This window comes from Gallus gallus, chromosome 1 (genome assembly GCF_016699485.2).
Source record: "Gallus gallus isolate bGalGal1 chromosome 1, bGalGal1.mat.broiler.GRCg7b, whole genome shotgun sequence".
Taxonomy (NCBI): domain Eukaryota; kingdom Metazoa; phylum Chordata; class Aves; order Galliformes; family Phasianidae; genus Gallus; species Gallus gallus.
In genome coordinates this window covers 193170244-193196196 of record NC_052532.1, presented here as the reverse complement: position 1 = coordinate 193196196, position 25953 = coordinate 193170244, and the positions used below count along the sequence as shown (strand labels likewise).

Sequence of the window (25953 nt, the reverse complement as noted above, 5' to 3'; positions counted from 1 at the left end):
AACCCATGAACTGAATTAATTGAGTTGTTCTGCTGATGTAAACTGATGTCCAAACACCGATATTTATAGGCTGGCTGAGCATCAGAGCTGCAGTGATTTATGGGGATGCTTCACCTGAGCAGTGCTTTTTCCTCATAGTCGATGTGTTGACTCACCACCAAGCAGCGGAACAGAGTAAATTTGTTAAAACACTTCAGCACTGTGTAAGCCTGGGGACAAGTCTGACTTCTTCTAAGCTACAAGAAGCAATGAACAGGACAGCCAAATCCATGCTGCAGTGGGGCAAACTTGTCCAGGCACTCATGAGTGCTTAGCAGGATTTTGTTGGCTTGGAGTCTTTCAAGGGATTTTTTTTTTTAATTTATTTTTATTTTCTATTTTTTTCCTATTAGTTCAAATCTTTAATCTCATTTTTAATATCTCACTTTGGCTGGAACGAAAACAAGACTAAGTGCTTGTTAGGAGATTAAAACCAGCAATGAACCTGCAAGCCATGATGTCAAAGCCTCGCTGCCACAGAAGGGATATTTTTATGCAGCTTATTTGAAAAGCAAACAAACTCCAGCTGGGTTTTCTTGCTGCTGGCACTAATTGAAGTGGGAGGGCTGATTAACGTGTTGCTACTGAAGATTTCTCTCTCTGCTATGTTCCCCGGAATTTGACAATTTGCTATCAATTTGCTTTGCAGCTGATGTGCTCACGTCCACACCTCCCACACAGTTGTGGCTCTTCAGTGGGTTTGTCCATAAGTTCACGTTGTTAGGTGTTTGTGTTCAAGATGGGGTAGAAGCCCCTTTACATGGACCATGGACCACGGTACTGTAGTGTTGAAGTTCAGGATGGAGTAGATGTCCCTTTTTGTGGACCATGGACTGTATTACTGCAGTGTTTGTGTTCAGGATAGAGTAGAAACTTATTTTTGTGGATCATGGACCATGGTACCATAGTGTTCAAGTTCAGGATGGAGTAGAAGCCCTTTTTGTAGACCATGGTATGGTGGTGTTCATGTTCAGGATGGAGTAGAAGTGGGAAAACGCTCACTGACAACCAAGCTATGTTTTTCATACGTGTTTATATACAGTCTGATATGGTCAGGGGTTGCTTCATTTGCAATTAGCATGAAGTCAGGAGTCAGCAAATTAGGGAGAGTAGGAGGAGTCTCCAGTGTTATTCATCAGAGGTGTGACAGTGGTTCTGAGTCTCATGCTTTGCTTCCAGAAAGGATGGTATATCTATGTGAAGGTACAAATGTACATCTGTATGAATGTCTATCTGTATAGACATTGATCCTTTAGTACAGCTGAAGCAACATCTCTTTGATTCACTGTCTGGAGCAAGGGCTGGTGCTCTGCACCCTGATTGGGCTGTTTCACCATAATTGAGTTAATTCTCACCCTCCAGATAAAAGCTGGGCTTTCATTGCCACCAGGTGATGAGAGCTCTTAGCTGTATTTCAGAGGGATGCTGCCACCTCCTGCATATTTGCACTACTGCATCAGGCAAATACGAACTCTATGAATTCCTTTTCTCCTCGTAAGAAGCTGAGTGCTGAGAGATTTTTCTATCATTTCTTTCCCAAAGTATCACCATCACTGGACTGAATTTCTTCCCTCCTGTCTTTAGAGTTGAAGCAGAAACTCCTCACTTCCCAAACCTTTTTTTCTCTTGTTGGCATCTGTGCCCTCTTTCTGGCAAAGACAGACAGTGAGGGAAAAGCATTTCATTGGCTGTGTACAGCATTAGATCTAATAAAACACCACGAGGAAACAATCAGGATGCTTTAGTATGGATTATACTTTTGGGATGGATTTACCCCCCTTGGGCAGAACAAATTCCCAGCCTCATACATGGCAATGGGGTTTCCAGAGAATCATAGCATCACTGTGGTTGGAAGAGACTACTAAGATCACTGTGTCCAACCCCGACCCATCCCACCATGCCCACTGACCACGTCCCTCAGTGCCACATCATGGTTCTTGAGCACCTCCAGGGACGGTGTCTCCTCCACTCCCCAGGGCAGCTGTGCTACTGCATCACCACTCATCCTGAGCAGAAACATTTCCTAATACCCGACCCGATCCTCCCCTGGCACATCTTGAGGCCATCACCTCAGTGTCTTTTTGTAGTGAGGTGCCCAGAACTGAACACCGTCATTTCTGTGCTATATGAGCAGTGCTGGGTCTGTTTTTTCTCTATTATTTTTCCTTTTTTTTTTTTTCTCCTGAGATTTTATAGCAAAGCTGATCACTTTGTCTTCGCTTTCCCTTACCTAATGCTTTGCACAATGCACTAGTTGGCTAATTAATACAGCCCTTCCTTCTCGACTGGCAAATCAATGAGATCACTTGAGTTATTAAAAAATGAGGAGGAACATGGATTACAGGAGGACCGTATAATTAGCTCACTGGCTGCTGTCCCTGTTGCCAGCCTGGGATATTAATTCTTTTCATGCTGATTCAGAGGAAGAGAGCCAAGCTGTGAATCAGCCCTGCCACTTCTCGCAGCACCTGTCTTCTCCCTACATATCCTCTCCAAATCCTAGCCAGGTCTGGCGGCGCTTCGTTAATGAGATCAGGCTTAATTGCAGCATGAGCCTGTAGGGTTGCAGAGTTGGGGGAGAGTTGGAGTGAATGCTCTTCCTTCCACACTGCAAAGCAGGAAGTGTTATCTGGGAGCAGGTGGTAACTTTTTGCCTAAAAATCCCAGCTAACAGCTGTGGTTTTTTTTTTTGTAGGATCAGAGGGTTCCGACTTCCCTCCCATTGCTCTGACTGCAGAATGAGCAATGTTGTCTCCTTTAAAGAGACTGAAACCCAAAAAAGACCCAAATTCTCACCTCCTGTATGCTGCCCAGCAGCCAAGATGTGCATCCCTGTGTGAGAGAAAGTGGCACAGATTTAATGAGGCAACAGCTTCCTGGCAGCACCATGGGCTGCTCAGAAGCCACATCATTATTCCTTTACTTGACTAACGCAGTCATGTTGTGGAGAGGAGGGGGGAAAGCTATCTGAAGGGCTGAGAAAATGCAAAGGTTTTTTGAAACTGATGGAGCTGTGAGTGTCCCTGTTCAGTGCAGGGCAGTTGGACCAGATAGCCTTTAAGGGTCCCTTCCAGCTCAAACCATCCTATGATTCCATGACACAGGTGAGAACCAGCAGCCTTATTGGCTATCTGTTGCTTTTCCCAGTATGTGATGTGTGATAAAATAGTTAAAGCTCTTAAAATGTTGGTTGAGCACATTTCCCAAACAGGCAGCTCTACAAAACTGCTGTGTCAAAGATCTCTTAGAAAAAGTGTGTTTGGGAACATCTTCTACTGGACACTCATTTGGGTGACTATGCAGTATTTTTCCCTAAAAGGCAAGGAGGAATGGGCAGAAGCCAATTGCTAAATACTGCAAGAGAAGAGCATAGAGGGAGACCAACTTTTACAAGGGTAGATAAGTGATGATAAGGGGAAATGGTTTTAGATGAAAAGAGAGGAGATTTAGGTTAGATGTTGGGAGGAAATTCTTTGCTCAAAGGGTGCTGAGGCCCTGGCACTGCTGCCCAGAGCTGTGGGTGCCCCATTCCTGGAGGTGCCCAAGGCCAGGCTGGATGGGGCCCTGGACAGCCTGAGCTGGTGGGGGGCAACCAGCCCATGGCAGGGGGTGGAACTGGGTGGGCTTTATGGTCTCCTCCAACTCAAACTGTTCTGTGATTCCATGATTCTGTGATATCTGAGGGGTTGTACCCAAGTGAAGGCTCAGGCGGAATCCCAAACCCAGTGCAGGGGTTAGACAAGGATGCTGAGCAGTGCCCGACTGCTGAGCTTTACACAAAGAATCCCATCACTGTTTTTCCCACACCCTCAGTTCCATCTTTCCAGCCAGGCTGTACTGCAGCAAATAAATCTTGATTGTGCTAATAGTTTTATGCTTGTCTACTGATTGAAGCTAAGCTGATGAAGCTGGAACATAGAGGTGACCTCTCTAATTAAGACCCAAGCAAGATTCCCCGAGCTGTGTAATCCGAGAGCTTGGAGCTGGCTTTCTCACCAAGTGCAGGACTCAGCATGAAGACTGGAGCTGCTGAACGCTGACTTTGGGGTGAAGGTTAGGCTGATAGGCAATAGTAGAGGGACATACCCTAAGAGACTCCAGGACAAGAGCCAACAGGTCAACAATTTCTTCTCAGAAAGAGTGGTGGTGCATTGGCACAGGCTGCCCAGGGAGGCAGTGGGGTCAGCATCCCTGGAGGTGTTCAAGAAAAGGGTGGATGTGGCACTGAGAGGCATGGTTTACTGGCCTTGGCGGGAATGGGTTGATGGTTGGACTAGATGATCTTAGCAGTCATTCCAACTTCAATGACTCTGTGATTCTCTGGAGTGTCCCAGAAGTGGTTCTCATGAAAGGAGAACAGCTGGTAGCATGAAAACATCTGCCTGGAGAATGGTGGGGAAAATGTCTAAAGATGAGTTCTCATGGTGTGAGTGTGATGGAAACATGGCTTCTGTTACAGGAGGGTGAAAGGACGGTGGGAACACATTGCCACTGTGGCAAGTTATTAATTATGGTCAGATTTTTGGGTGGTTCAATGAGGAGCCAGGAGTTGAACTCAGTAATCTTCATGGGTCCCTTCCAACTTGGAATATTCTATGATTCTATGATAAGTTGTCCTCGTCTCTTCTGAATCCTTTTTCCTTGAATTGCAACAGATGTGATGTCCAACCTGCAGGTCAGTCAGAAGTATATTGAATTAAATTAGTAAATCTCTGGGGAAGCTGGTCCTTTTGGAGCCAGTTGCTACTCAACCTAGTGTCTTGTCTTGCAGAGAATCATCGGAGTCATCTTCAGCCCTGCCTTCATGCAGGAGCTTTGCTCTCCAAACACAGGAGCAAGGACTTGCTCAGGGGTATTCTATGTGTCCCACATGTTCCTGCTCCATGTTCCCAGAGCCGGTCACTTCAAAACTCAAGGAGGACAGCCCAGAAGTGTTATCACAGAATCATGGAATCATTAAGGTTGGAAAAGACCTCTAAGATCACCAACTCATCCTCACCATGCCCACTGACCATGTCCCTCAGTGCCACATCCACACATCTCTTGAATACCTCCATGGATGGTGACTCCACCGCCTCCCTGGGCAGCCTGTGCCAATGCATTGCCACTCTTTTGGAGAAGAAATTTTCCCTAATATCCAACCTGAACCTGCCCTGGTGCAATATGAGGCCATTACCTCTCATCCTATCGCTGACCCCAGTGGCTCTGTCTCCATGATCCCTCTACATGCTCTCGGGCACTGGAAATCTGTGATCCTCAGATGCCTGATGGGAGCTGAAAGCAGGGATGGTGGAGGAGGGCAAAAAAAAAAAAAAAAATCTACACAAAAACCACACAACCATTGGGTTTTGTTTTTTTCTGTCTCCAAGGTGGAGAATCAGCATAAAAATGGTCTGAAGAGCTCTTGGCAGGACTGTTTGGAGTCAGCATTTGTGCGGGCTGCTCCTGATCTGCCAGAAATAAAGAGTAGCTGAGAGGTCAGTGGTGCTGTTTGCTCCTTTCCTTCTTCTCTGCTCCAAGGAACGTGGGCTGGCTGGCAACCTGTTGTTTTCCAAACTGTCTGGTGGAAAACCCCAATGAAAAATAAAGTTCATCTTCTGAGCTCCTCCTGCAATGCTGTCTGCTTCGTGCAGGGCTCCATCCTTGCCAAAGCAGCTGAGCCCTAGTGTCTTAAAGTCATGGAATCATTAAGGTTGGAAAACACGACTGAGACCATCAAGTCCAACCCCAACCCATCCCACCATACCCAGTGACCACACACCTCAGTGCCACATCTCCACAGTTCTTGAACACCTCCATGGATGGTGACTCCACCACCTCCCTGGGCAGCCTGTGCCAATGCATTGCCACTCTTTCTGAAAAGAAATGTTTTCTAATATCCAACTTGAACCTCCCCTGGTGCAACTTAAGTCCATTACGTCTCATCTTATTGCCGTTACCTGAAAGAGGAGGCCAACTCCAACCTCACTACAACCTCCTTCCAGGGAGTTGCAGAGAGCTTTAAGGTCTTATCGTGAGCCTCCTCTTGCAGCTAGGTGACCCAAGTCCAGCAGGGTTTGCAGCCAGAAGGTGGCATTGGCTTCCCAGAGCCACAGCCCTGCTGCTTGTGCCACGAGGTACCCTGGCAAGGTGGGAGCTTGTATCTGCTGATGTCCCAAGGCATTGGCATCATTGCTGACTGACCCCAGCCTGACTCTGGCACTCCAGAAGAGTTTCAGGAATGATTTGGATCTCTTCAGGAGCATAAGGAACCTGGTAGTCACAGTTGTTATCTCTCTTTTTTAGGAGGTGGCGTACAGCAGGGACATTGGTGCAAAGAAGCCTCCCTCCACTGTTTGAGGCCTCACTCAGAGAGTGGTGCCGCACTGGAACAGGTTGCCCAAGGAGTTTGTGGATGCCCCATCCCTGGAGGCATTCAGGGCCAGGCTGGATGTGGCTCTGGGCAGCCTGGTCTGGTGGTTGGTGACCCTGCACATAGGGTCACCAATGCGGATCACTGTGGTCCTTTTCAACACAGGCCATTCTATGATGCTATGATTCTATGATTGGGAGTTCCATTCAGGTGGGGTTCAGCTAGGGCACTTGCCCTATTTTCATCCCCACCCATGCGGACTGACCCAGATGCCTTTGCCAGTGCATTGCCACTCTTTCAGATCAATCACAGCTTCATGTTTCCATCCCTTTGCAAGCAAGCTTCTTGCTGTCTGACTTTTATCTTGCTGAACACCAGGCGGCCCGCTGCGAAGCTCCTTGATTTGTGACTGTGTAGAAGGAAGTGCAGATACAGACAATTAAGTGCAGAATTTAATGGTATGGATTTCCCAGCAGAGCTATCAATTAGCGTGAGCTGTTTGCCAGCCAGATGCATCCGCTCTGCCACATCCAGAAACCACGGCCAATATGTTCAGCAGTGAGGCAGAGTGGCTTTCAGCAAGGTTTTCTGTGTGTTACAGTATCCAGCTTTCATTTTATGCAGAAAGAATAGGGGGAAAAGGATGGGCTTTTGATGATGAAAGGTTTTTTTCATAGGGATCTTTGGATGGAAAGGTCTCTTCTGGACAAGCATTGCGGTCATTAAAAGCTGGCTGTTCTGGTAGAGATGCTTCCCCGTGGAAGGCCATGCAATAACCCACAGGGCTGGTTGGCTCCCAGTCACTCCTGGGCACATCTGCCTACTTTAGTAGCTGCTTTTCCTACCTTAGTTTATATATGATGGGGAAAATGGAAAGGGAGGAGAATTCTGATCTTATGGAGCTCTTAAACTAGGCTAGATTGCTGGGCCGAGGCCAGCGGGATGAAATTCAGTAAGAGCAAGTGCCGAGTCCTGCACTTTGGCCACAACACCAAGCAATGCTACAGGCATGGAGCAGAGTGGCTGAGAGCTAGGTGGAGGAAAAGGATCTGGAGGTGTTGGTTCACAGGTGTCTGAACATGAGCTAGCAGTGTGCCCAGGTGGCCAAGAGGGCTAATGGCATCCTGGCTTGTATCAGCAATAGTGCAGCCAGTGGGAGCAGGAGCTGATCGTCCCTCTGTACTTGGTATTGGTGAGGCTGCACCTCGAGTGCTGCATTCAATGCTGAATTCAGCCCCTCACTACAAGAAAGATGTCGTGGCCCTGGAGCATGTCCAGAGAAGGGCAATGGAGCTGTGAGAGGTCTGGAGCACCTTATGGATCTTAGGGGGAGCAGCTGAGGGAGCCGGAATGGTTCAGTTTGGAGAAGAGGAGGCTCAGGGGAGACCTACTGCCCTCTACAACTGCCCATAAGAAGGTGGGGGTTGGCCTCTGCTCCCAGAGAACAGCGGTAGGAGGAGAGGTGATGGCCTCAAGTTGCACCAGGAGAGGTTCTGGTTGGGTATTAGGGAAATTTCTTCTCTGAAAGAGTAGTAATGCATTGGCACAGCTGCCCAGGGAGGTGGTGGAGTCACCGTCCCTGGAGGTGTTCGAGAAAAGTGAAGATGTGGCACTGAGGGATGTGGTCAGTGGGCATGGTGGGATGGGTTAATGGTTGGAGGTGGTGATCTTAGAGGTCGTTTCCATTCTTAATGATTTAATGATTCCAAGAGAAAAGCCATCGCAAGGTCTAACTTCTGGAGGAAGATTGTGGTGAAGTTCCACTGAAATACAGAATTTAACAGAAAGGATACACAGCAGCTGGACTGGCTACCAAAAAGAGGTGACAGAATCCTAAGCAACGACCTGTCTGTGTGAGTGACCAAAATACTCACCTGCCCTCTGACCCCTACTGAGCACATCTTCATGGGAGACACATCACTGAATTATAGCCCAAACTTCCCCATTGTGGTCAAGGACAGCAATTTGGCTTCTCACTCAGGAGCTGCTTCTGCCAAAAACAGGAGGAGCTGCTGTCACTTCCCTTTGTTACCAACTGGTCACAGTGACCCCCATAAATAAAGCAGCTAATTAATGCCCTTCTCCTCCCACCAGTGATTGGCCATGACCTTGAACGACCTTGCTGAATTTAACTTCCTCTACCAGCTATTTTTGACAGCAAATAATTTAACATCCTTGTGACCCCAGCCTTGCCTCTCTCCTGCCAACTGGCTCTGCAGCTTAAATGAACAGCAATAAATAAATACATATCTGCAGAGGGACCTAAATGACTCCCATTACTGGAGCATCTGAAGGCCCGCTTAAATAAATCAAGTGAGGAGGAGATTATGCTGCAATCATGTGGAGAGGAAAAGGAGAGAATACATTACTGGTATTCCAGAGGCTGTAACGGGGCTGAGCGACTTTGTAAAAGTCAGAAAAATGCTGTTCAATTCAAGCACAGACAGAGGAACTGGGTTGGATTCAATGGTTGGGTTCATTGGTTGGGTACAACCTGGTCTGGTGGTTGGCAACCCTGCACATAGCAGGGGGGTTGAAACTTGATGATCATTATGGTCCTTTTCAACCCAGGCCATCTATGATATGATTCTATGATACATCAGTTGGGTTCATCGGTTGGGTTCATTGGCTGGCATCTTCAAAAAGGGGCAGAAGCACTGCTCACTCTCACCAGGCTCCTGCAGTGGGGACAGGGCATGGGGAAGGAATCACAATTTGCCAACACTTTGTTTTGTTTTCCTTATTTCTACTTTATTTATGGCGTATTTTTTCCTTTATTCCAACTTTATTTATAGGATCCAGTCTTAAAGCCTCAGTATTTCATCCCTCAGTCTTGCCCACCCTTCATGTCGCTCCCATCACCGCAGCCTCATACATCCCAATGTTGAACCACCACGTGTTTGTATCAATTATATGCACATGATTTACAGTAACATCAGGCTCCAGTTGCTGCCTTGTCTCTTATTTCTCTTTTTTTTTTTCCACTGCTTTTTCATTCCTTCCCTTTGCTCAGTGCAGCATCCCCTGTCCCCACTGGGAGTGATATACTCCCACACATGCCCCTCTCCCCATAACCTCGACCCCAGCTTGTCCCCAACCCAGTGACCCCTTAACCTAAACCCTAGAGCCCCTATAACCACAACAACCAACCCAAGCTATCCTGCTATTCCATTTGGCATCAGAGATAAAAATGTGTCTTTGCTTCCAGTGCTACTATGGAAGACTACGAAAGGCAATAGGGCAGCAGATATGCATACTATTGGCATGAACGATGTGTTCATCACCCATCACTAATTAATACCGAGATATCAACATAATTATTGGAGTATCATCAATCAATTAATGTTGATGGATGCCGATTAAAGCACATACATCAGAATGAACATCCCTCCCTGCCCTGTTTTTGGGGCCATTACTGAAGATTTGAGGCTTGGGGTTGGAGACCTGCATAGGGTCTGCTCTTCTTCCCCCTTAAAAGCCTTCACAAACTGAGATTTCACCTTTTTTAGTTGTTTTGTTCTTCAACTTTGCCTTTTGCTGCTGGAGTTTCTCATCATGGGTCCCTAATATGATTTCCTCCCCCCCCCCCCCCCCCTTTTTTTTTTTGGTATATTTTTATTGGGGTGAGGGGAGAAAAAAAAAAAGCATGGAATGGGGTCATTGCATTGACCTGGTTTTGAGCATAACCAGACCACAGCAGCCCCCAGGCCTGCGAGCAGAGAGGAAAACACGCAAGGAGGAGGAAAACACGAACAAAGGCTTTTGCTGCCAGGGAAAACATTGCATTCCTGGAACGACACTCTGGCAAATGAACTAAAATAGCCCCAACACAAATAGTGCATAATTTGAATATGAGACAAAAGTTACAAAACAAAAGCCCATTTTTAGGTATATTTGCATGGCAGAGCATGCGTTTTCCACCCTGCCACTCCAGCCCCATTGCACATGAGGCTGAGCCCTTGCCCCCTCCTCCATGCTTCAGTTTCCCTCTTGCACACCCTGGGAAGGGAATGGATTTGGGTTCTGAAAAATGTGGCTCTTTTGGGAAGATTCTTATCCAAATCATGCACCCTGATTGCTCTCCCCACCGCAGGTGATGCCCTAAGGCACTGAGGAGATCCTAGGGGCTGGTGTCAGTGCCTGGTGCCACCTCTATCCCCCAGTTCCCATCACAATTCTTCCACTTCCCACCCCTATCTCCCTTCTTCCCGAATTCAGTCCCCAATTCCAATTCCCCTAATTCACCCAATTCCCATCTCCACACCCCCAATTCCCACTCCTAGCTCCCCAATTACCCAATTCCATCCCCAATTCCTATTCCTAGTCCCCCCAGTTCCCATTCCTAATCCCCCAATTCTCACCTCTATCCCCCCAACTCTGACCCCAAGTCCCACTTCTCACCCCCAGACCTCCAATTCCCACCCTACTTCTTCTCCGTTCCCACACCCAGCCCCCAATTCCCAGACCCCCAATTCTCACCCACCAACTCCCAGTATCCACTCCCAGTCCCCAAACTGATACTCCCAGCCCCCCAGTTCCTATCCTCATTCCCCAATTCCCACTCCCCAGCTTCCCAGTTCCCACTCCAGACCCCCTCTGCTCCCCCTGAGACTCATATCTATTCCCAGACTCCAACCGCTGCCCCCCATTTCCCACCTCAACCCTCAGTTCTCACCCTCAGATCCCAAATTCCTACTCCCACTCCCCCAGTTCCCACTCCAGGCCCCCACTTGTCACCTGTAGATTCATAATATACACTCCTACACCCCTATTGCTACTCCCAGCCCCCTAACCCCCACCCCAATTCCCACCCTCAGCTCCCAATTCCCACTTAGTCCCCCTGTTCCCACTCCAGACCCCCTATGCTCCCCCTGAGACTCTTATCTACTCCCAGATCCCACCTCAACCCCCAGTTCTCACCACCCAGCTCCCAAATTCCCACTCCCATTCCCCCAGTTTCCACTCCCATACCCCCGTTCCCACTCCCAGGACCCCCCTTCTCACCCCTAGACTCATAATATCCATTCCTACACCCCTACTGCTATCCACTCCCAGCCCCCTAGCCCCCACTCCAATTCCCATCCCCAGCCCCTAACCCCCGATCCCCTCAATCCCCACCCCCAGCCCTCAATTCCCATCTTTCCCACCCCCGACCACTTCCATTCCCCACTCCCAGCGCAACCCCTGAGCCACCGCCAGATGCACCCTCCCTCCTACCGACTGCCACCACCCTCCTCTCCCAACCCAGCCCCCTAAACCCCGGGAATCCCTCTCCACCTCCACCTCCGTTCCCGTCTCCCGGCCCCACGCAGGCGCGGCGCTGCCCTCCCCGTCGGGGCGGCGCTTGGGGCCGGAGCGCTGCGGGCATCGGAGCTCCGGGAGCGGCTGCAGCGGAGCGGTGGGATATCGGAGCTCCGGCAGCTCGAAGGTACCGAGGAACCCCGGGATGGCCGATGGAAGGGTTTTTCCCTGCTTATTCTTCAACCCCAAGGCTGTAGCTGCGTGCTGTGCCCGGGGAGGGTGGGACTGCAGCCTTTCGGGATACCCTGCTCCCTTTGGGATGAAGCTATCCGCTTCGGGATGGCACCGTTCCCTTTGGGATGCTCGGGGCACTTGTGGCTTTGGGGACGGTGTAAGGGGGGACAGCTGCATGGTGAGGGGTGAAGAAGGGTTTTAATGGGGGGTGGGAGGGGTAACCAAATGCATGCACCCCTGCACTGCTTTGCTTTAAACACGGTGCTGCCCTTGGCTCGAGGAAGCAATAGCGAAAGGCTGAGATTTTGGGGATGCTGCAGGTTGGGGGTGTGCAAATCAAGCCCGGAATGGTTAAAACCCCTCAGCTGCTCCCAGCACAGCTGAGCTGAAGTGAAACTTTCGGCAGGGAGGCCTCGTGGAGAGCAGCATCAGCCACAGAGCATGGGAGGGGAGGGCTGGGAGGTTTCAGAGTTGTTCTTTCTTCTGAATTTTTGGGACAAACCCAATGGCTTTGAGAAAGTTAAAGCGGGATGGAGGAAAGTGATGTTTCTGCAGGTTCCCATGCAGGGATGTGAGCCTGGCTTTGCCCTGTCCCTGCTCTGAAAATACTATTTCGGAGCTGAAAACACCAGCCTGGTGCTTTCCAGTTGGGTGTCCCATCAGAGGTGTCTCTGTGCCTGCACTCCTCACCTCCTGCACCGCTCACGGCCAACTGAGCCTGGGATGCATGCACAGCGCTTGGGTTTATCACCACGTATATACTACCTATTAATTATTGCCAATTAATTATTACCAATTCCCATTGCGCTGCTGCCTGGGTACGGGGGAGAGCTGGCAGACAACGAGAGGAGATGAGAGCAGAGCACTGTTTGCAGGGTTTGGGGGATGCTGTTAAATCCCACGGCTCGCTTTTTTGCTGCATCCAGCCAGGATGGTGCTGTAGCTTTTCCTCTTCATCCACTGGGTGCTGGTTCCCCATCTCTGGGAGCAGTGCTGGTGTTATAATGGGGCGTGCACTGATGTGTATGAGGGGCCAGTGGGCTCTTGCCTGCTGAGGGAAATTTTCTCATTGGCTGCATCACTTGGGCTCAAGGTGTTGGCAAACGGGAATGGAGGTTTTGAGGAGGTCTCAGCATGAAAACCCCACACGAGGGCTCTATGGGCTGCTCCCATCTCCCTGCTGGCCCTCATCCCTTGGGATTGTCCCCCAGGGAACCCTTTCCCCGTTGAGTTATGGAAGAGTTAAGGTGGTGGGACGAGGGAAGAGCTGCTCCTATCTACCCCATCCTTGGGGATTGCCCCCTAGAAAGCCCCTTCCCCAAGGTTTCTGGTGGGATGAGGGCATGGAAGAGTTAAGGTGGTGGGACCACGGAATGGGATTGGGGTGTACTCAGCCTGCAGCAGGTGCAGGGACTTCTCTAGAGGCTCTGCAGCTTCATCCCATTGGGAAGAGCATGAATTTGGGCACACTTCTCTTCTAAGGTGCTGCATGGCTGTGGGATAAGGAGGATTTGGGGCTGGTAGAGGTAGGAGGTAATGGTCTCTAGTCCACATACTGCGTGCTGGTGTCTCCTTTATGAAAGGCCATGTTGGTTCCCCCCCCCCGAAGTGGGAGCAGAGCAGACTATATCCCTGAGATAAATGTTGTCTTTGATTATACCTCAAAAAAAAAAAAAAAAAAAAAAAAAGGAAAAAGGAAGAAATAAATCCAGCTCTGCCGTGCCCTGTTGCTGCACAGATTAATAACAAAGCATTGATGCTTTAAGAAGGCTTTGGATTTGATCCCGAGCGGAGATTTAGATAGTGTTTGTGCTGGGGTATGATGATGATGCTAAGAATGGGTGCATCCTATAAATCTGTTCATGCTTACGGAATCATTACCAGACGTTTTCCACCAGTTCAGAGGTGTCAAAATCCCTTTCCTGGCTTGTCCCAAGCAGGCTGGTGTATGGGGAATGAGAGGGGGCTGGGATTGTGGTGGTGCTCTGGGTAACCCTGCTGGGACAGGGATGGGTCAGATGGACCCGGAGGTGCCTCCAACCTCTGCCATTCCACAATTCTGTGATCATATACAGTCCCTCTTCCTCCTCCTCCTCCTCACAAGTCTCTATGATCTGCTCCCATTTCTTTTCCCTACCTGTGTTCAGGTTTCAGCCCGTAGGGAGCCAGTGGTGTGATGGGATGCGCATGGAAAGAATTTATTTGCTGGTGTCTTCACACCTGAGCCTTCGTCTGTGGCTCAGCAGTGGGTTTTCATTGACCTGCTTCATATTCAGGTCCAGACGGTGCTCCTCCACCTCCTGTCCCATCCCACATCCCCATGGGCGGCACCATGGATGTGCGATGAGATGTGGTGCTTACTCCAGCTCTGCTCACTTCCACCTGATTACCCAGGGAGAAAGGGCTGAGCTCGCTCTGAAAAATGGACACAAACCCATTCCCTTTGCAGGGGCTGCTTTGATTGCACCCTCTGAGCTGCAGCATTAACCCTGTCCTGCTCCTAGGGACTTGATTAGCAGGCATGGTGGGGATGGGTTGATGGTTGGCCATGGTGATCTTGGAGGTCTTTTCCAAGCTTTATGTTTCTCTGACTCCCCTTTGTACCCTGAGGGGATAACTCAAAGGTTATCTGTGCCAAATTGAGGTGCCTATGGAAACAGTGCCTCTGAGTTTTTGATCGTCTCTTGGAAACAATAATATGAGAGGTATTGGCTTCGGGTTGCACCAGGGAGGTTCAGGTTGGATATTAGGAACAATTTCTTCTCCAAAGGGGTGATGATGCATTGGCAGAGGCTGTACAGGGAGGTGGTGGAGTCACTGTCTCTGGAGGCGTTCAAGGACCGTGAAGATGTGGCTCTGAGGGACATGATCAGTGGGCATGGTGGGGTGGGTTGGGGTTGGACTTGGGATATTAGAGTTCTTTTCCAACCTCAATGATTCTATGATCCTATGAAAAAAAAAACTCATCCTCCTTTGTAGTCTGGGACAGGGCAGACTTCAGCAGCTCTTGCCTTTCTGCACAGTGTATTCCTTTGCAGCCAGCACTGCAGATCCTCGTGCTCCAGGGCCATGACAGATGATAGCGCCGCAGTGCCCCGTAGGTCAGCAGACCATCTCCTCTCTGCCTGATCCAGCCCTGTGGGGTGGCAGAGCCCAGCTCCCCACCTCCTGCACGTCCCATGGGCAGCTTTCATGTGCTCCGCAGGGGATGGCCCAATTCAGCAGCGCTTTGGCACATTTAACCTTAAAACACTCCAGCACAAAAAAAAAAAACAACAAAGAAAAAACAACCCAAAACCCTGACAACACTCCTTGTGCCTTAGTTTGCCCTTGGGGTTAAAGGAATGATTTTCATCCTTCTGCTCTCCATTTCCTGCATCGTTTCTGCTCTCTCGTGTCCTGCACTTTCAACCAGCCTGGAAGTTTTAATGCTGCCTACAACCAGGAAATGTGGCAGCGTGCATCAGCAGCAAATGAACATTTAAGGTTTTTTCCTTGTGCAAGATTTCAGTTGTTATGAGCATGGGAAATTTCCAACCAAACCTACAGGTGAAGCGGCAGCAGCAGCGTAAGGGATTGCAAAGCACTGCGACCACCCTAACTCTGCCCCATTGCTGCAGAGGTGGTGGGGCAGATCGTCTCCCTGACTGCAGCTCTGCTTTATGGCTCTGAGGTTTATTCTGCAATATTTTCTTGCTTTGAGGTTTATCTGGCAATAACTGACCTGAGATGGCTGCAGCAGCCCAGAGCTGTGCAGTTTACAGCACAGGGACAAGGATGCTCCGTGTTGCTCAGTGCAGAATTGCAGGGGAAGAGGGCAAAGCTCCAGCTCTGCCTTCCCCCTGTTGTGCTTTTACTGCTCTCTTTTACTTTCTATCTCCAGTTAAATCACGGAGTGGGTTCCATGGGGGAGAAAACACATCCCTGCAGCAAGAAGACCTCTTCCCATTGCATTTCTATGCTTTTTGGGGTAGGACACAGGCATCTCTGGTTAGCCAGCCTACATCCCTTCCCAGCTGTCCCAAGCTCATTATAGAAAAGAAGGAAGCACGCCAAATTAGTTGCTCAGGGTTTGGTTATTTTGCTGTTGGTTTGGGTTGTTGTTTCTTTGCTTTTTTTGCTTGCAAGCCACACCCTGGCAAGCAGAGCTTCCTACCAAGTCTTTGCACACTCTGCTGCTCCCCAGCCTTGCAGAGCCGGTCCTGCCACTAGTCTGAGTGTGTGTGCATACTGCCAGGATTGCTCTGGGCTGATTAAGGGAGTGAAAGCAAAGGGAAGTCATGCACAGATAAAAGATGCAGCTGCATACCCTCCATTTGCAAGCAGCTGTTGCAGAAGCATTGGGTAAGGGCCTTGAGAAATCCTCGCCCAGAAGAAATCTTTAGAGCTGGGAGGATGGCTGCTTTCTGTCCTATCCACGTAGGATCCCTCCTGATGGTGCTGTCTGTAGGGACAGCCCCTGGGGGATGTCCACCAGGGTAGATGCTCTGTCAGGAGCAAAGGGTTGGGGTTGCAGCCCTGCACATGAAGTTGGAGGTGCAGCAGGGGGTCGGTCTCCGTGATCATAGTTGTGGCATGGTGTTGGGTCAGCTTGAGCTGGGGAGCCTCTCTGGTGGCTCAAGGTCACATCCTGGGGGTTGGTTGCATTATAGAATGGCTGGGAAGCAAAAGCAAAGGAAGGTGGGTGCTGCCCGTGGGCACGAATCCCTGCCAAAGGTCCAGTAGTGTTGGTGCATAGAATCATAGAATTGTTGGAGTTGGAAGGGGCTTTTAAAGGTCATCTAGTCCCACTCTCCTGCAGTGACCAGGGATATCTACATGGAATTGCCCTATGTTTTCTGGAGGTCACTGTGCCTTGTAAAATGGGTCTGTTCCTCCCTGAATGTTTCTGCTATGGACAAAGAGCCAAAGGCATCTCCATGGCAGGACACAGCCTGTCCCTGCCCAGAAAGCACCACGATGCTGTGACATGTATCAATCACTGAATCACAGAATGGAATCATAGAATCGTTAAGGTTGGAAAAGACCTCTAAGGTCACCAAGTCCAACCATCGGCTCGTCCCCACCATGCCCACTAAACCATGTCCCTCAGTGCCACATCTGCATGTTTCTTGATCGTGATGAGCAGCAGCTCATGTGATGCTGGTTGACTTTGACCATCCAACTGTAGAGCCATATGTTGGCCTATGGGATTTCTGCCTCGGACCTCTTGTTACTCAGGAGGGAAAGTGCTCAAAAGGGAGATGAGGCTCAATGGGTGTAACCTGTGGTGCTCAGCACCATGAGCTGTATCCATCTCGCCCAGGCAGCAAAGCTGGAGTCCAGGCCTTGTTGGTAAAAGTCTGTAGCCTTTTGTGTTCAAGAGCAACACTGCAAAATCTTTCCTCTGTATTAAAGAAAACTGGGGCTGGTGAAATGAAGGAGAAAGGGAAGAAGGTTGGCCAAGGTGTTGCAGCATTAAGGCAGAAATGTGACTTGGAGAGCTCAAAATGAGACAGCAGGAACTTTACCCCTATGCCTCTATGCCCGTGTTGATCTTACAGCATCCAATTGCCTCCATTCCTCCTCCTGTAGAGTAGCTGCAGCCCCGTTATCTCTTCAGCTCCTCGGGCACGCGTCTCTGCATCTTTTGAAGTTCAATTGCTTTAATTATCCCAGAAGCTGCAGAAGCAATTGGAGGCAGCACATTTGCATGGAGACGTGCTGCATTCTATCTGTGCTTAATAATGAGCTTTCTGAATGAATTTCCCAAAACCTTTTAACGAAGCATCTCTGTGACCCGTAACGCCCGAGCAGAAGGCTGTCTGCACTGTCTCAAGCAATACCCCCATGACTTCTCTGTCCTTCCCTCTGTATACATAATGGAGGTGTGGGTCGGTCTTCAGACCATAAGGTTTCTGTCCAGCTGGCAAGGAATTCAGTGCGAACATATTGTTGTGGTGTAAGGCTTCCAGTGGAGTCGGTGTGACTGGGTTTAAAAGCAGCTGGTCCAGACATTCAATTAGGAGCCCTGAATAAATAATAGAAATCAGTTCAGGCCAGTCCTACAAAGACAACATCCTTCTGTTGACTTATTTGTATTTTATCCAGAATGATCGAAAGGGATGCTGAGAAGGGCACCGTGCTCCTGTAGCCTGATGAAGCAGGTGTTCAACACCGTGCACACGGGGGGTGATGGCAGTTGAGTCCTCTTGGGTTAAGGATGGCCCATGTGGATGAACAACCACAGGTGGAGGTGACTCGGTTCTGTGTGCATGACTCTGCTCTTCCTAGGCTGTTCCTCCAGTGTCTGAAACCCTGCTCTATTCAGACCGTGTTTGAAAGCACAACCTTGCTATATGCGACCAGCCCCCCATGTCCCTGAGCTACTCCATCCCAGTTTGGGGCTGCCCTATGTAAACCAGGTGGAGCCCTGCAGAAGCTTTCTCCTGTCAGTAGGGTTTTGCTATGAAGTCCAAGGATTCATGGGTGTGCTCGGATGTGGCCTTTCCCTTCTTTGTTGTAACCAGACATTACGTACTGCTCACTATAATCATTAATCAGAGCCACAGCTACAGGGCTGGGGCATGGAGGGTTAGCAGGGTGACGGGTATCTCCAGGCGTTGGGCATTTGCAAGGCTCTTTAGTTTACTTTTCAGTTCTTGTCCTACAATCTCTGCTGATCTGCAAGGGTTTTTAACCCTGATCTGGAGGTTTCTCCAGGGTTTTTAACCCTGTTGCAGCACCTGGTAGAATCATCAGTCATTAAGGTTGGAAAAGACTGCTAAGATCAAGTCCAACCGCCAACCATCCCACCATGCCCACTGCCCATGTCTCTCAGTGCCACGTCTCCATGGTTGTTGATCACCTCCAGGGATGGTGACTCCACCACCTCTCTGGGCAGCCTGTGCCAATGCATTTCTACTTTGTCAGAGAAGAAATTTTTCCTAATATCCAACCTAAATATGATGCGTGTCTGTGCTGGTATGGTTGGGACATGTTGACTTTTTGGGATACCCCAAACAGAACTTCTCTGTTCTCCCCAGCCAAGAGATTGGGATGAGCTGGATGTCAAGCAGGGAATATCTTCCACTTCTCTCTTCATCCCTCATGCAAAATTGGCAGCCTGGTGGCACATTAACCTCCCTCTGCTTTGGGGTCTGTCCTTCTGCCATCTCCTCTTGTTTTTCTTCCACAGCTGTCCCTGTTAGTCCTGCAGCCCTCCAGCCTCTTCCATTTGCAGCCACCAGCTTCACTCTGTGCCAGGATGCCTTCAGACAGACATCCTGCTCCTGCCTGAACTTAATGCTGAGCAGAAGGGTTGCCCTGGCAGCCCACAAACCCATGTTGTGTGCCGTGCTCTGGTCAGGCAGAGCGAGCAGGGGATGAGGAATGAGCTCTACTCATAACCTAGACAGCCACCAGGAAATGTGTTTTTCCATCCTGCTGCTGAGACAGTGTTATCAGGGTGTTGGGCAGTGCAGTGTTGCCCTTTTTTCCTGCAGTCACCTCTTTGCAAATGGTGACTCACGTCTGCAAGGAACGAGGAGCTCCCAAGCTTGGTGGCACTCCCTGTATGACTTATCCAAGCAAAAGGGAACTCCTGACATTTGTACCCTGCCTGTTTCCTGGCAAACAGGCATCCAGGGATACCCAGACCTGCTGACTCGAGCACAACCTGAATTCCACGCCTCCATTTAAACCCATTGGTTTGCCCACTTGGTATGCAGGCATCTGTAGGAGCTCTTTTGACTTGCAAGTCCGTGAGCTGTGCTTTTGTGTTTCCTTGCCCATGTTATTTACCTGGTGGTAATGCGGTCCCATGCACTGGGGGAAAGTGGGGTGATGCAGGAAGCTTCTGCTGGCCCTCTGGGTCTATTAGAATCATTAAGGTTGGAAAAGACCTCGAAGATTATCAGATCCAACCATCAACCCATCCCCACCGTGCCCACTCAACCATGTCCGTAAATGCCACCTCTACAGATTTCTTAAGCAGTGAACAAGTGATGTTTTGGGGATGTCACATTAACAGAAATGTAAAAAAAAAAAATAGATGCATTCAATCCTCTGTTGTTTAATGGTTTTCTTCTGATAAGTGAGTGCTGGAAATGCTCAGTAATTTGCACTTTGTGTAAAGCACCTACTTAGAAAAACGTCCATCTGCTCCGAAACATCTGGGTATGAAGAACCTACAGCTTCCCATAGGAATTAAATCCCTGGTTAACCGCAGTCAATCAGTGAAGAAATAATGTCTTGTTTTTGGGTATTCACTGGCCTGGCTTCACCTCTCAGGCCTTGTGGATGCTGCTGATGCACGCAGGATGCTCTGTGGTGCTGTTGGCTCCAGGCCATGCCACTTTGTGTCCGAGCAAATCAACAGTGGATGCACCCATGGGAATGGGAAAGAGCTTTGGGAACGCAGTTCAAACCTTCTACCAACTGTGCTGATGGTCCCAATGGCCCTTAAGTGAGACTGTCCCTTTGCAGCCTGCATCTTGAGGTTTTTGTGTTTGTAGAGATGTTGGCTGGGAGGTGCGGAGCACATATCTCATGTTCTGTGTAGAAAGGAGTTTGTGTTTTAGCTGATTCTTTCCCAGATTGTGGAAAAGGAGCGCATAAAGCTGTTGTGTTGGCAGCATTTCCTCTGCGGGGCTGGACTTCTGTGTCGCTAGCCAGAAGAGCAATTCCCAGTGTACACAGAATCATAGAGGCATTAATCATTAAGGTTGGAAAAGACCTCTAAGGTCCCCAGGTCCAACCCTAACCCATCCCACCATGCACACTGACCGTGTCCCTCAGTGCCACACCTCCATGGTTGTTGAACACCTCCATGGATGGTGACCCCACCACCTCCCTGGGACCTGCAAGCAAATGGCCCTTTGCTCCTGGCCAGGGTGCAGCCCTGAGATAAATGCTAAATGTTATGTTAAATGATAAATGCTAAATGATAAATGTTAGCCCATGCTGGCACAGCCTGCAAGGTGGAAGGGAAGGAAAGGAGGTGATTTCTGAGAAAGGAAGGGATACATCAGCAAACATTTCATCCTGGCCTGTGCAGGCACTTTCGATAGTTATCCTGTTGCAGTGCTTGGAGCCAGGATCACAACCAGCTGGCAGGAGCTGGAGGGGGGAGTCCGCAGCAGCCCTGAGTCATGCATCTGGCTCCCTCCCCAGCAAACAGCTTCTCGCTTAACTGCTTCGTGGCTGAACTGAGGTCAGGCTCAGATCTCTGTTCCCAACGTTTCAGCTCTGCAAAGGGGGCAGGGAGCGCAGGTTTCATTTCTTACCCATGCACAGACACACATGCATGGAGTTTTATTAATGATGTGAAAATGTCTGCTTCCCTTGAATACTAGCTTTGTGCAAGGAGGAAAAGGGCGCGCAGACAGTCCTTCAGCATTTTAATGTGGCAGATCTGAAGTTCAGCCTGGTAAGCATGAAATGTTGCAAATTAAAGAGAGTAATGAGTTTCAACACTGCCCCAAAAACATTCCCCAAACCCCTCCCGCTCAATTATTTTGCAATTTAAAAAAAAAAAAAAAAAAAAAAAAAAAGGTCCCGAACATTTTCCTTTCTCCTTTAGCTTGGCTTTTTCTTTGCAACTCGATCCTATTTCATAGAATCATAGAATGGCTTGGGTTGGAAGGGACCTCAGAGATCATCTAGTTCCATGGGCAGGGTTGCCAGCCACTAAATCAGGCATCAGACTCGGCTGCCCAGAGCCCCATCCATCCTGACCAACCATTTCCACCCTCTTGGCTGAGGGTGACAGTCGCCCTGGGATGGGATAGCAGGGCAAGGAGTCAACCCCACAAACAAATCCAGGCCACAGGCAGGCTGGGGAGCCTTGGACGAGATAACTTTTGTCCCATTCTCATCGGGATGGCGTCACGTGGAGGTAAACATCACAAAGGTCATTGGAAAAAAACAGCTCCAAGATGTGATTGCAGAGCAGTAATGTTATGAATGAGCACCCAGGTTCCAGCCCTTGGCCACAGGACAGGCCGTGGAGTGGTGGCTGGCATCTCCTGCACCAAAGCCATAACTACTGCCTTAGCTTGAGCATGGCTTTTGAAAAGTCACAAGACTTCCCCTCCCCTCCAGTCTCTATTCCTAGCTTTCACAAATTCTTTCTGCACAACATCTCATGGATACGTCCTTTCCCATCTGTAAGGACACATATTTCATGTCTTCAAATAATTCATCTTACATCTGCTATAGCAGAATCCTTCTCTCCCTGCCTTTGGACCATAAGATAAAGCATTATAAACTATAAAATTCCAAATCCATAGTCCTGCAGGATCATCACTATGCCTGCAGAGACAGGACGTTGTGGTAGGTGGGCTGTCCACTGACCACACAGTACCAATGGTTTCCCACTGAAAATACATCAACCTATTGCCCCCAGTCATAGAATCATAGAATCATAGGATGGCCTGGGTTGAAAAGGACCACAATGCTCATTTAGTTTCAACCCCCCTGCTATGTGCAGGGTTGCCAACCACCAGACCAGGCTGCCCAGCGCCACATCCAGTCTAACCTATAAAGTCCATCCAGTGCAGTACTTCTCTTGGAATTTAGATCTCAGTTAAGTAAAGGCCTAATCATCCTTTTGCATAATCATCCCATGCTGGGAGACACTAGGCATGTTTGGAGAAATGTGGGTGACAAAGTACCTCACAAGCTGCTTTAGCAACCAGTCCTCAGCAGCAGGGAGACCTGTGGAGCTAACAACAAGTGGGTTATTTTGGCTTCAATCAGGCCCCGACTGATAAGCACTTGTGCTTCTAATCAATCTGATAAATGCCATCAATTAAAACCCGTGCTTTGCAGAAGTGAAGTGTTTTCATCTCGCCCAGGCAAGAGAAGGTCAGTTGGTTGGATGATACTCTCAGCAAGGGCATCGATTTGTCTCTCCGACACCTACTTTCTCTCAGTTCATCAATGAGAAAAGTGAAACCACTCTCACGCTGGTGTATAATCACATAAGTGATCCTACAGTCCCTGGGACTATGGATGTTCACAGATTTTCTGCTTCCAATCAGCTCTTATTGCAACTTCCTCCTCCCACCGCAAGTGAAGATTTTAAGCATCTGTGGATATTCATTAACTGCAATAGGGATATAGTACTTATACATCTTCCTGGGACCAATGAGTTTGGCCAGCTTGCTGGATGCATATTCTGCTGAATCATAGAATTGTTTGAGTCGGAAAGGGCCCTTAAATGTCATCAACTCCAGTGAAGTGAACAGGGATACCTGTAGCTCCATCAGGCTCAGTAATGATCAATAGAATCAACAGGACATCCTATCTGGGGAGAGAGAAAAATCATACATCATGATTTAATCATATTTAAATATGGGGTAGAAGGGGGTCTGTGGTTTAGTAGAGGGGAAAACTGCAGAGGTTCCCCCTTCCCTTCTGTCTGAGGTGAGAGGATTCTTCCTATGGGATGGAGGGATGAGAACCAAAGCAAAAGGGTTGGTACCCAATGACCAAGCCATGAGGGTCCTTGATGAGGTGCTGCTCTCTCTCAGAATCATCTGGGCAATGGTTTTCTGCGGTCTTCTGCATTCCCAAATTCAAATTCATGTCCCTACCCTAGAAGCTAGAAGCTTGTCGAGAAGGATAATTAATCTGAAAACACATGGCGTGCTGCCAAGAGGTCTTTTTTAATTAAAAACAGATCTGATCAGGCCTACTGATGAACTGGCTTCTCTGATGAAACCATGAAGTGTGTGTGTGTGTGTAATTTTGAGCAGAAGGTGCTTCTCGAAACCCTGGCCCTCTGGGGATGGCCTGCACTCATTGCTGCCTTCCGAGCAGATAAATGGTCATCGCTTCAACACAACTGGGGAATGTTTCCTGCAGTCTTTAAAGGGGGCATGCAGGATTTTAAATGTCTAATGTTAACCATGACAAAGTTCCCCCTGCGTGACAGTGGGCTGAGAACCTGCTCTGCTTTGGCAACACCCAGGGTGCCTCAATGCTCTTCAGTAGACCATAAAACCTGCTCACTTACAGCTAACCTGGGGATGCCTTCTCATCCTTCAGCTCTTCAGGCTTCAGTTTTCCCCAAACAGGTTATGAATTCACTGTAAATTAGGCTGACATCTCCTTCTGTGCCTGTTTGGGTGGTGTTTGTCCAACCCTGGGGGAATTCAGAGACATGAGGGCAGGGGATCAGTGAGTTAGGCTCGGGCATAGAGGAAACACCCATCTCCTCATACAGATACAGGCTTTTTCCTGTCTGTTTAAACTGGAGCACGCCGATACCTTGTGGTATGGCTTAACCTTTATAGGAGAGGGAGCCACAGGTGCTCTGAAGGACCAGAAAAGTGGGCTCTAGTAATTTAGAACAGTCAGATCTGGGGGAAGGCTTGGGCAGCAGGCAGGGGGGTTGCCTCCAGCCATGGCTTTTTGGTCTCCATGGTTTCCAGCCATGACTTTTGGGCCTGGGTGTTGCAGAGGAGGGTGGGGTATCCGTAGCCATATCCTACCCATCTCACTCCTGCTTTTTCTGTCCCCTCAGAGTCAGTAGGAAAGGATGTTTTCCTCAGTGAAGCCCTATGAGAATCAGCGCTACGCTGCCCTGAAGAAGGAATGCCTGAGGAAGAAGCAGCTCTTTGAGGACCCTCTTTTCCCTGCCAACGATGACTCGCTCTTCTACAAGTCAAGGATCCAGGGCATTCAGTGGAAGAGGCCAAAAGTAAGTGTGCCCATCCTCTTGCCCCTTAATGCTGCTTTCTACCACCTCAGCTTTCAGGAAACCCCAAAATGCCCAGTGCATCCTTCACCAAAGGTGCTCTACCAACTGCAGCACTAAGTCCCAGACAAGCTATCCTCTCCCTTCCCTGGGAGGGTTTATCAGCAGCATGAACCTCTGTGAAGATAAGGAGACCTACTGCACTGAGGAATGGGCCCAGGAGCCCCTTGGTTTCTCCATGACTCAGTTTCTTTGTGTGTAAGTCAGAGAGATGCTTTGCAACCTGATTGCTGGATCATACTGTTAAGTCTGGTGGATCTACTAGAGCAAAGAGATAGCTTTGAATTTCCTTGCTTATGCATTTGCAAATGGAAAAGAAAATAATCTCTGAGTAGGAGAGGTGTTTGAGCTGTTTTGTGGGCGTTGGGGGCTGAGTGTAGTGGTGCTGGGTCCTCTCTGCAACCATGACCACAGAGACATGGACCTGTTGGAGCACATACAGAGCAGGGTCACGAAAATGATCCAAGGGATGGAACTGTCCTCTCCAATGAGGACAGGCTGAGAGAGCTGGGGCTGTGCAGCCTGGAGAAGAGAAGGCTCCAGGGAGACCTGAGAATGGCCTTTCACTGGGGCTGTATGAATGGGTCAGACTCCTTAGCACTATCTGTTGTGATAGGACAAGGGGAAATAGCTTCAAAATAAAAAGAGGGGAGATTCAGACAGGATGTGAGAAAAAAGGTTTTTACCATAAGGGTGGCAAAGCACTGGCATAGGTTGCCAAGAAATGTGATGGATGCCCCATCCCTGGAGACACCCAGTGTCAGGTTGGATGGGACTCCATCATGACACCTGATGGAGCTGTGGTGTCCCTGTTCATTGCAGGGGAGTTGGACCAGATGGCCTTTAATGGCTCCTTCCAACTCAAACGAGTCTATGGTACTGGTGAACTGCTCAGCAGCTGCAGCAGCCCCTGCCCCTCCCTGCACCCAGAGAGGTTCTGCTGGTGTTGGATACTGCTGCCCTCAATCCCTCAGCACTTCACGTGGCCAAAATGCTGGAGGGAGAGGGGTGTGTAGAACAGAGCTGTGTCTGTCCGTGTGAGGGCATTCTGTAGGGTGAATAAAAGGGCTCTCTGTGATGGGAGGGTCAGTGCTGAACAGACTCCTTTTGTGTGGCTGAGCCCAGCATCCCAGCAGGCCCTCGTGGAAGGAGATCTCATTTCTGTCCGTGTAATCCCTTCTGCTCAGTCCTGGGCTCTTCCTTGGGGTTTGTGCAAAGCCCAGTGTGAACATTTTGTTCCCTTTGTCCCACCAACATCTTTTTTTTTTTTTTTTTCTGTGACAATCAGCAACCCTTTCCTTAGTATCATAGAATCATTAAGGTTGGAAACGACCACTGAAAT

The 25953-nt window shown here is 49.1% G+C and overlaps 1 protein-coding gene across 1 annotated transcript in view; it reads left to right on the top strand.

Moving 5' to 3' along the window:
* The first annotated feature begins 11722 nt into the window (after positions 1-11722).
* Positions 11723-25953, top strand: part of CAPN5 (calpain 5) — a 50164-nt gene continuing 35933 nt past the window's right edge. The window contains exons 1-2 of the mRNA XM_417278.7: positions 11723-11819; positions 24378-24554. Of these exons, the coding sequence (XP_417278.2) occupies positions 24393-24554 (162 nt within the window). The 5' untranslated portion in view covers positions 11723-11819; positions 24378-24392. The remainder of the gene's footprint in view (positions 11820-24377; positions 24555-25953) is intronic.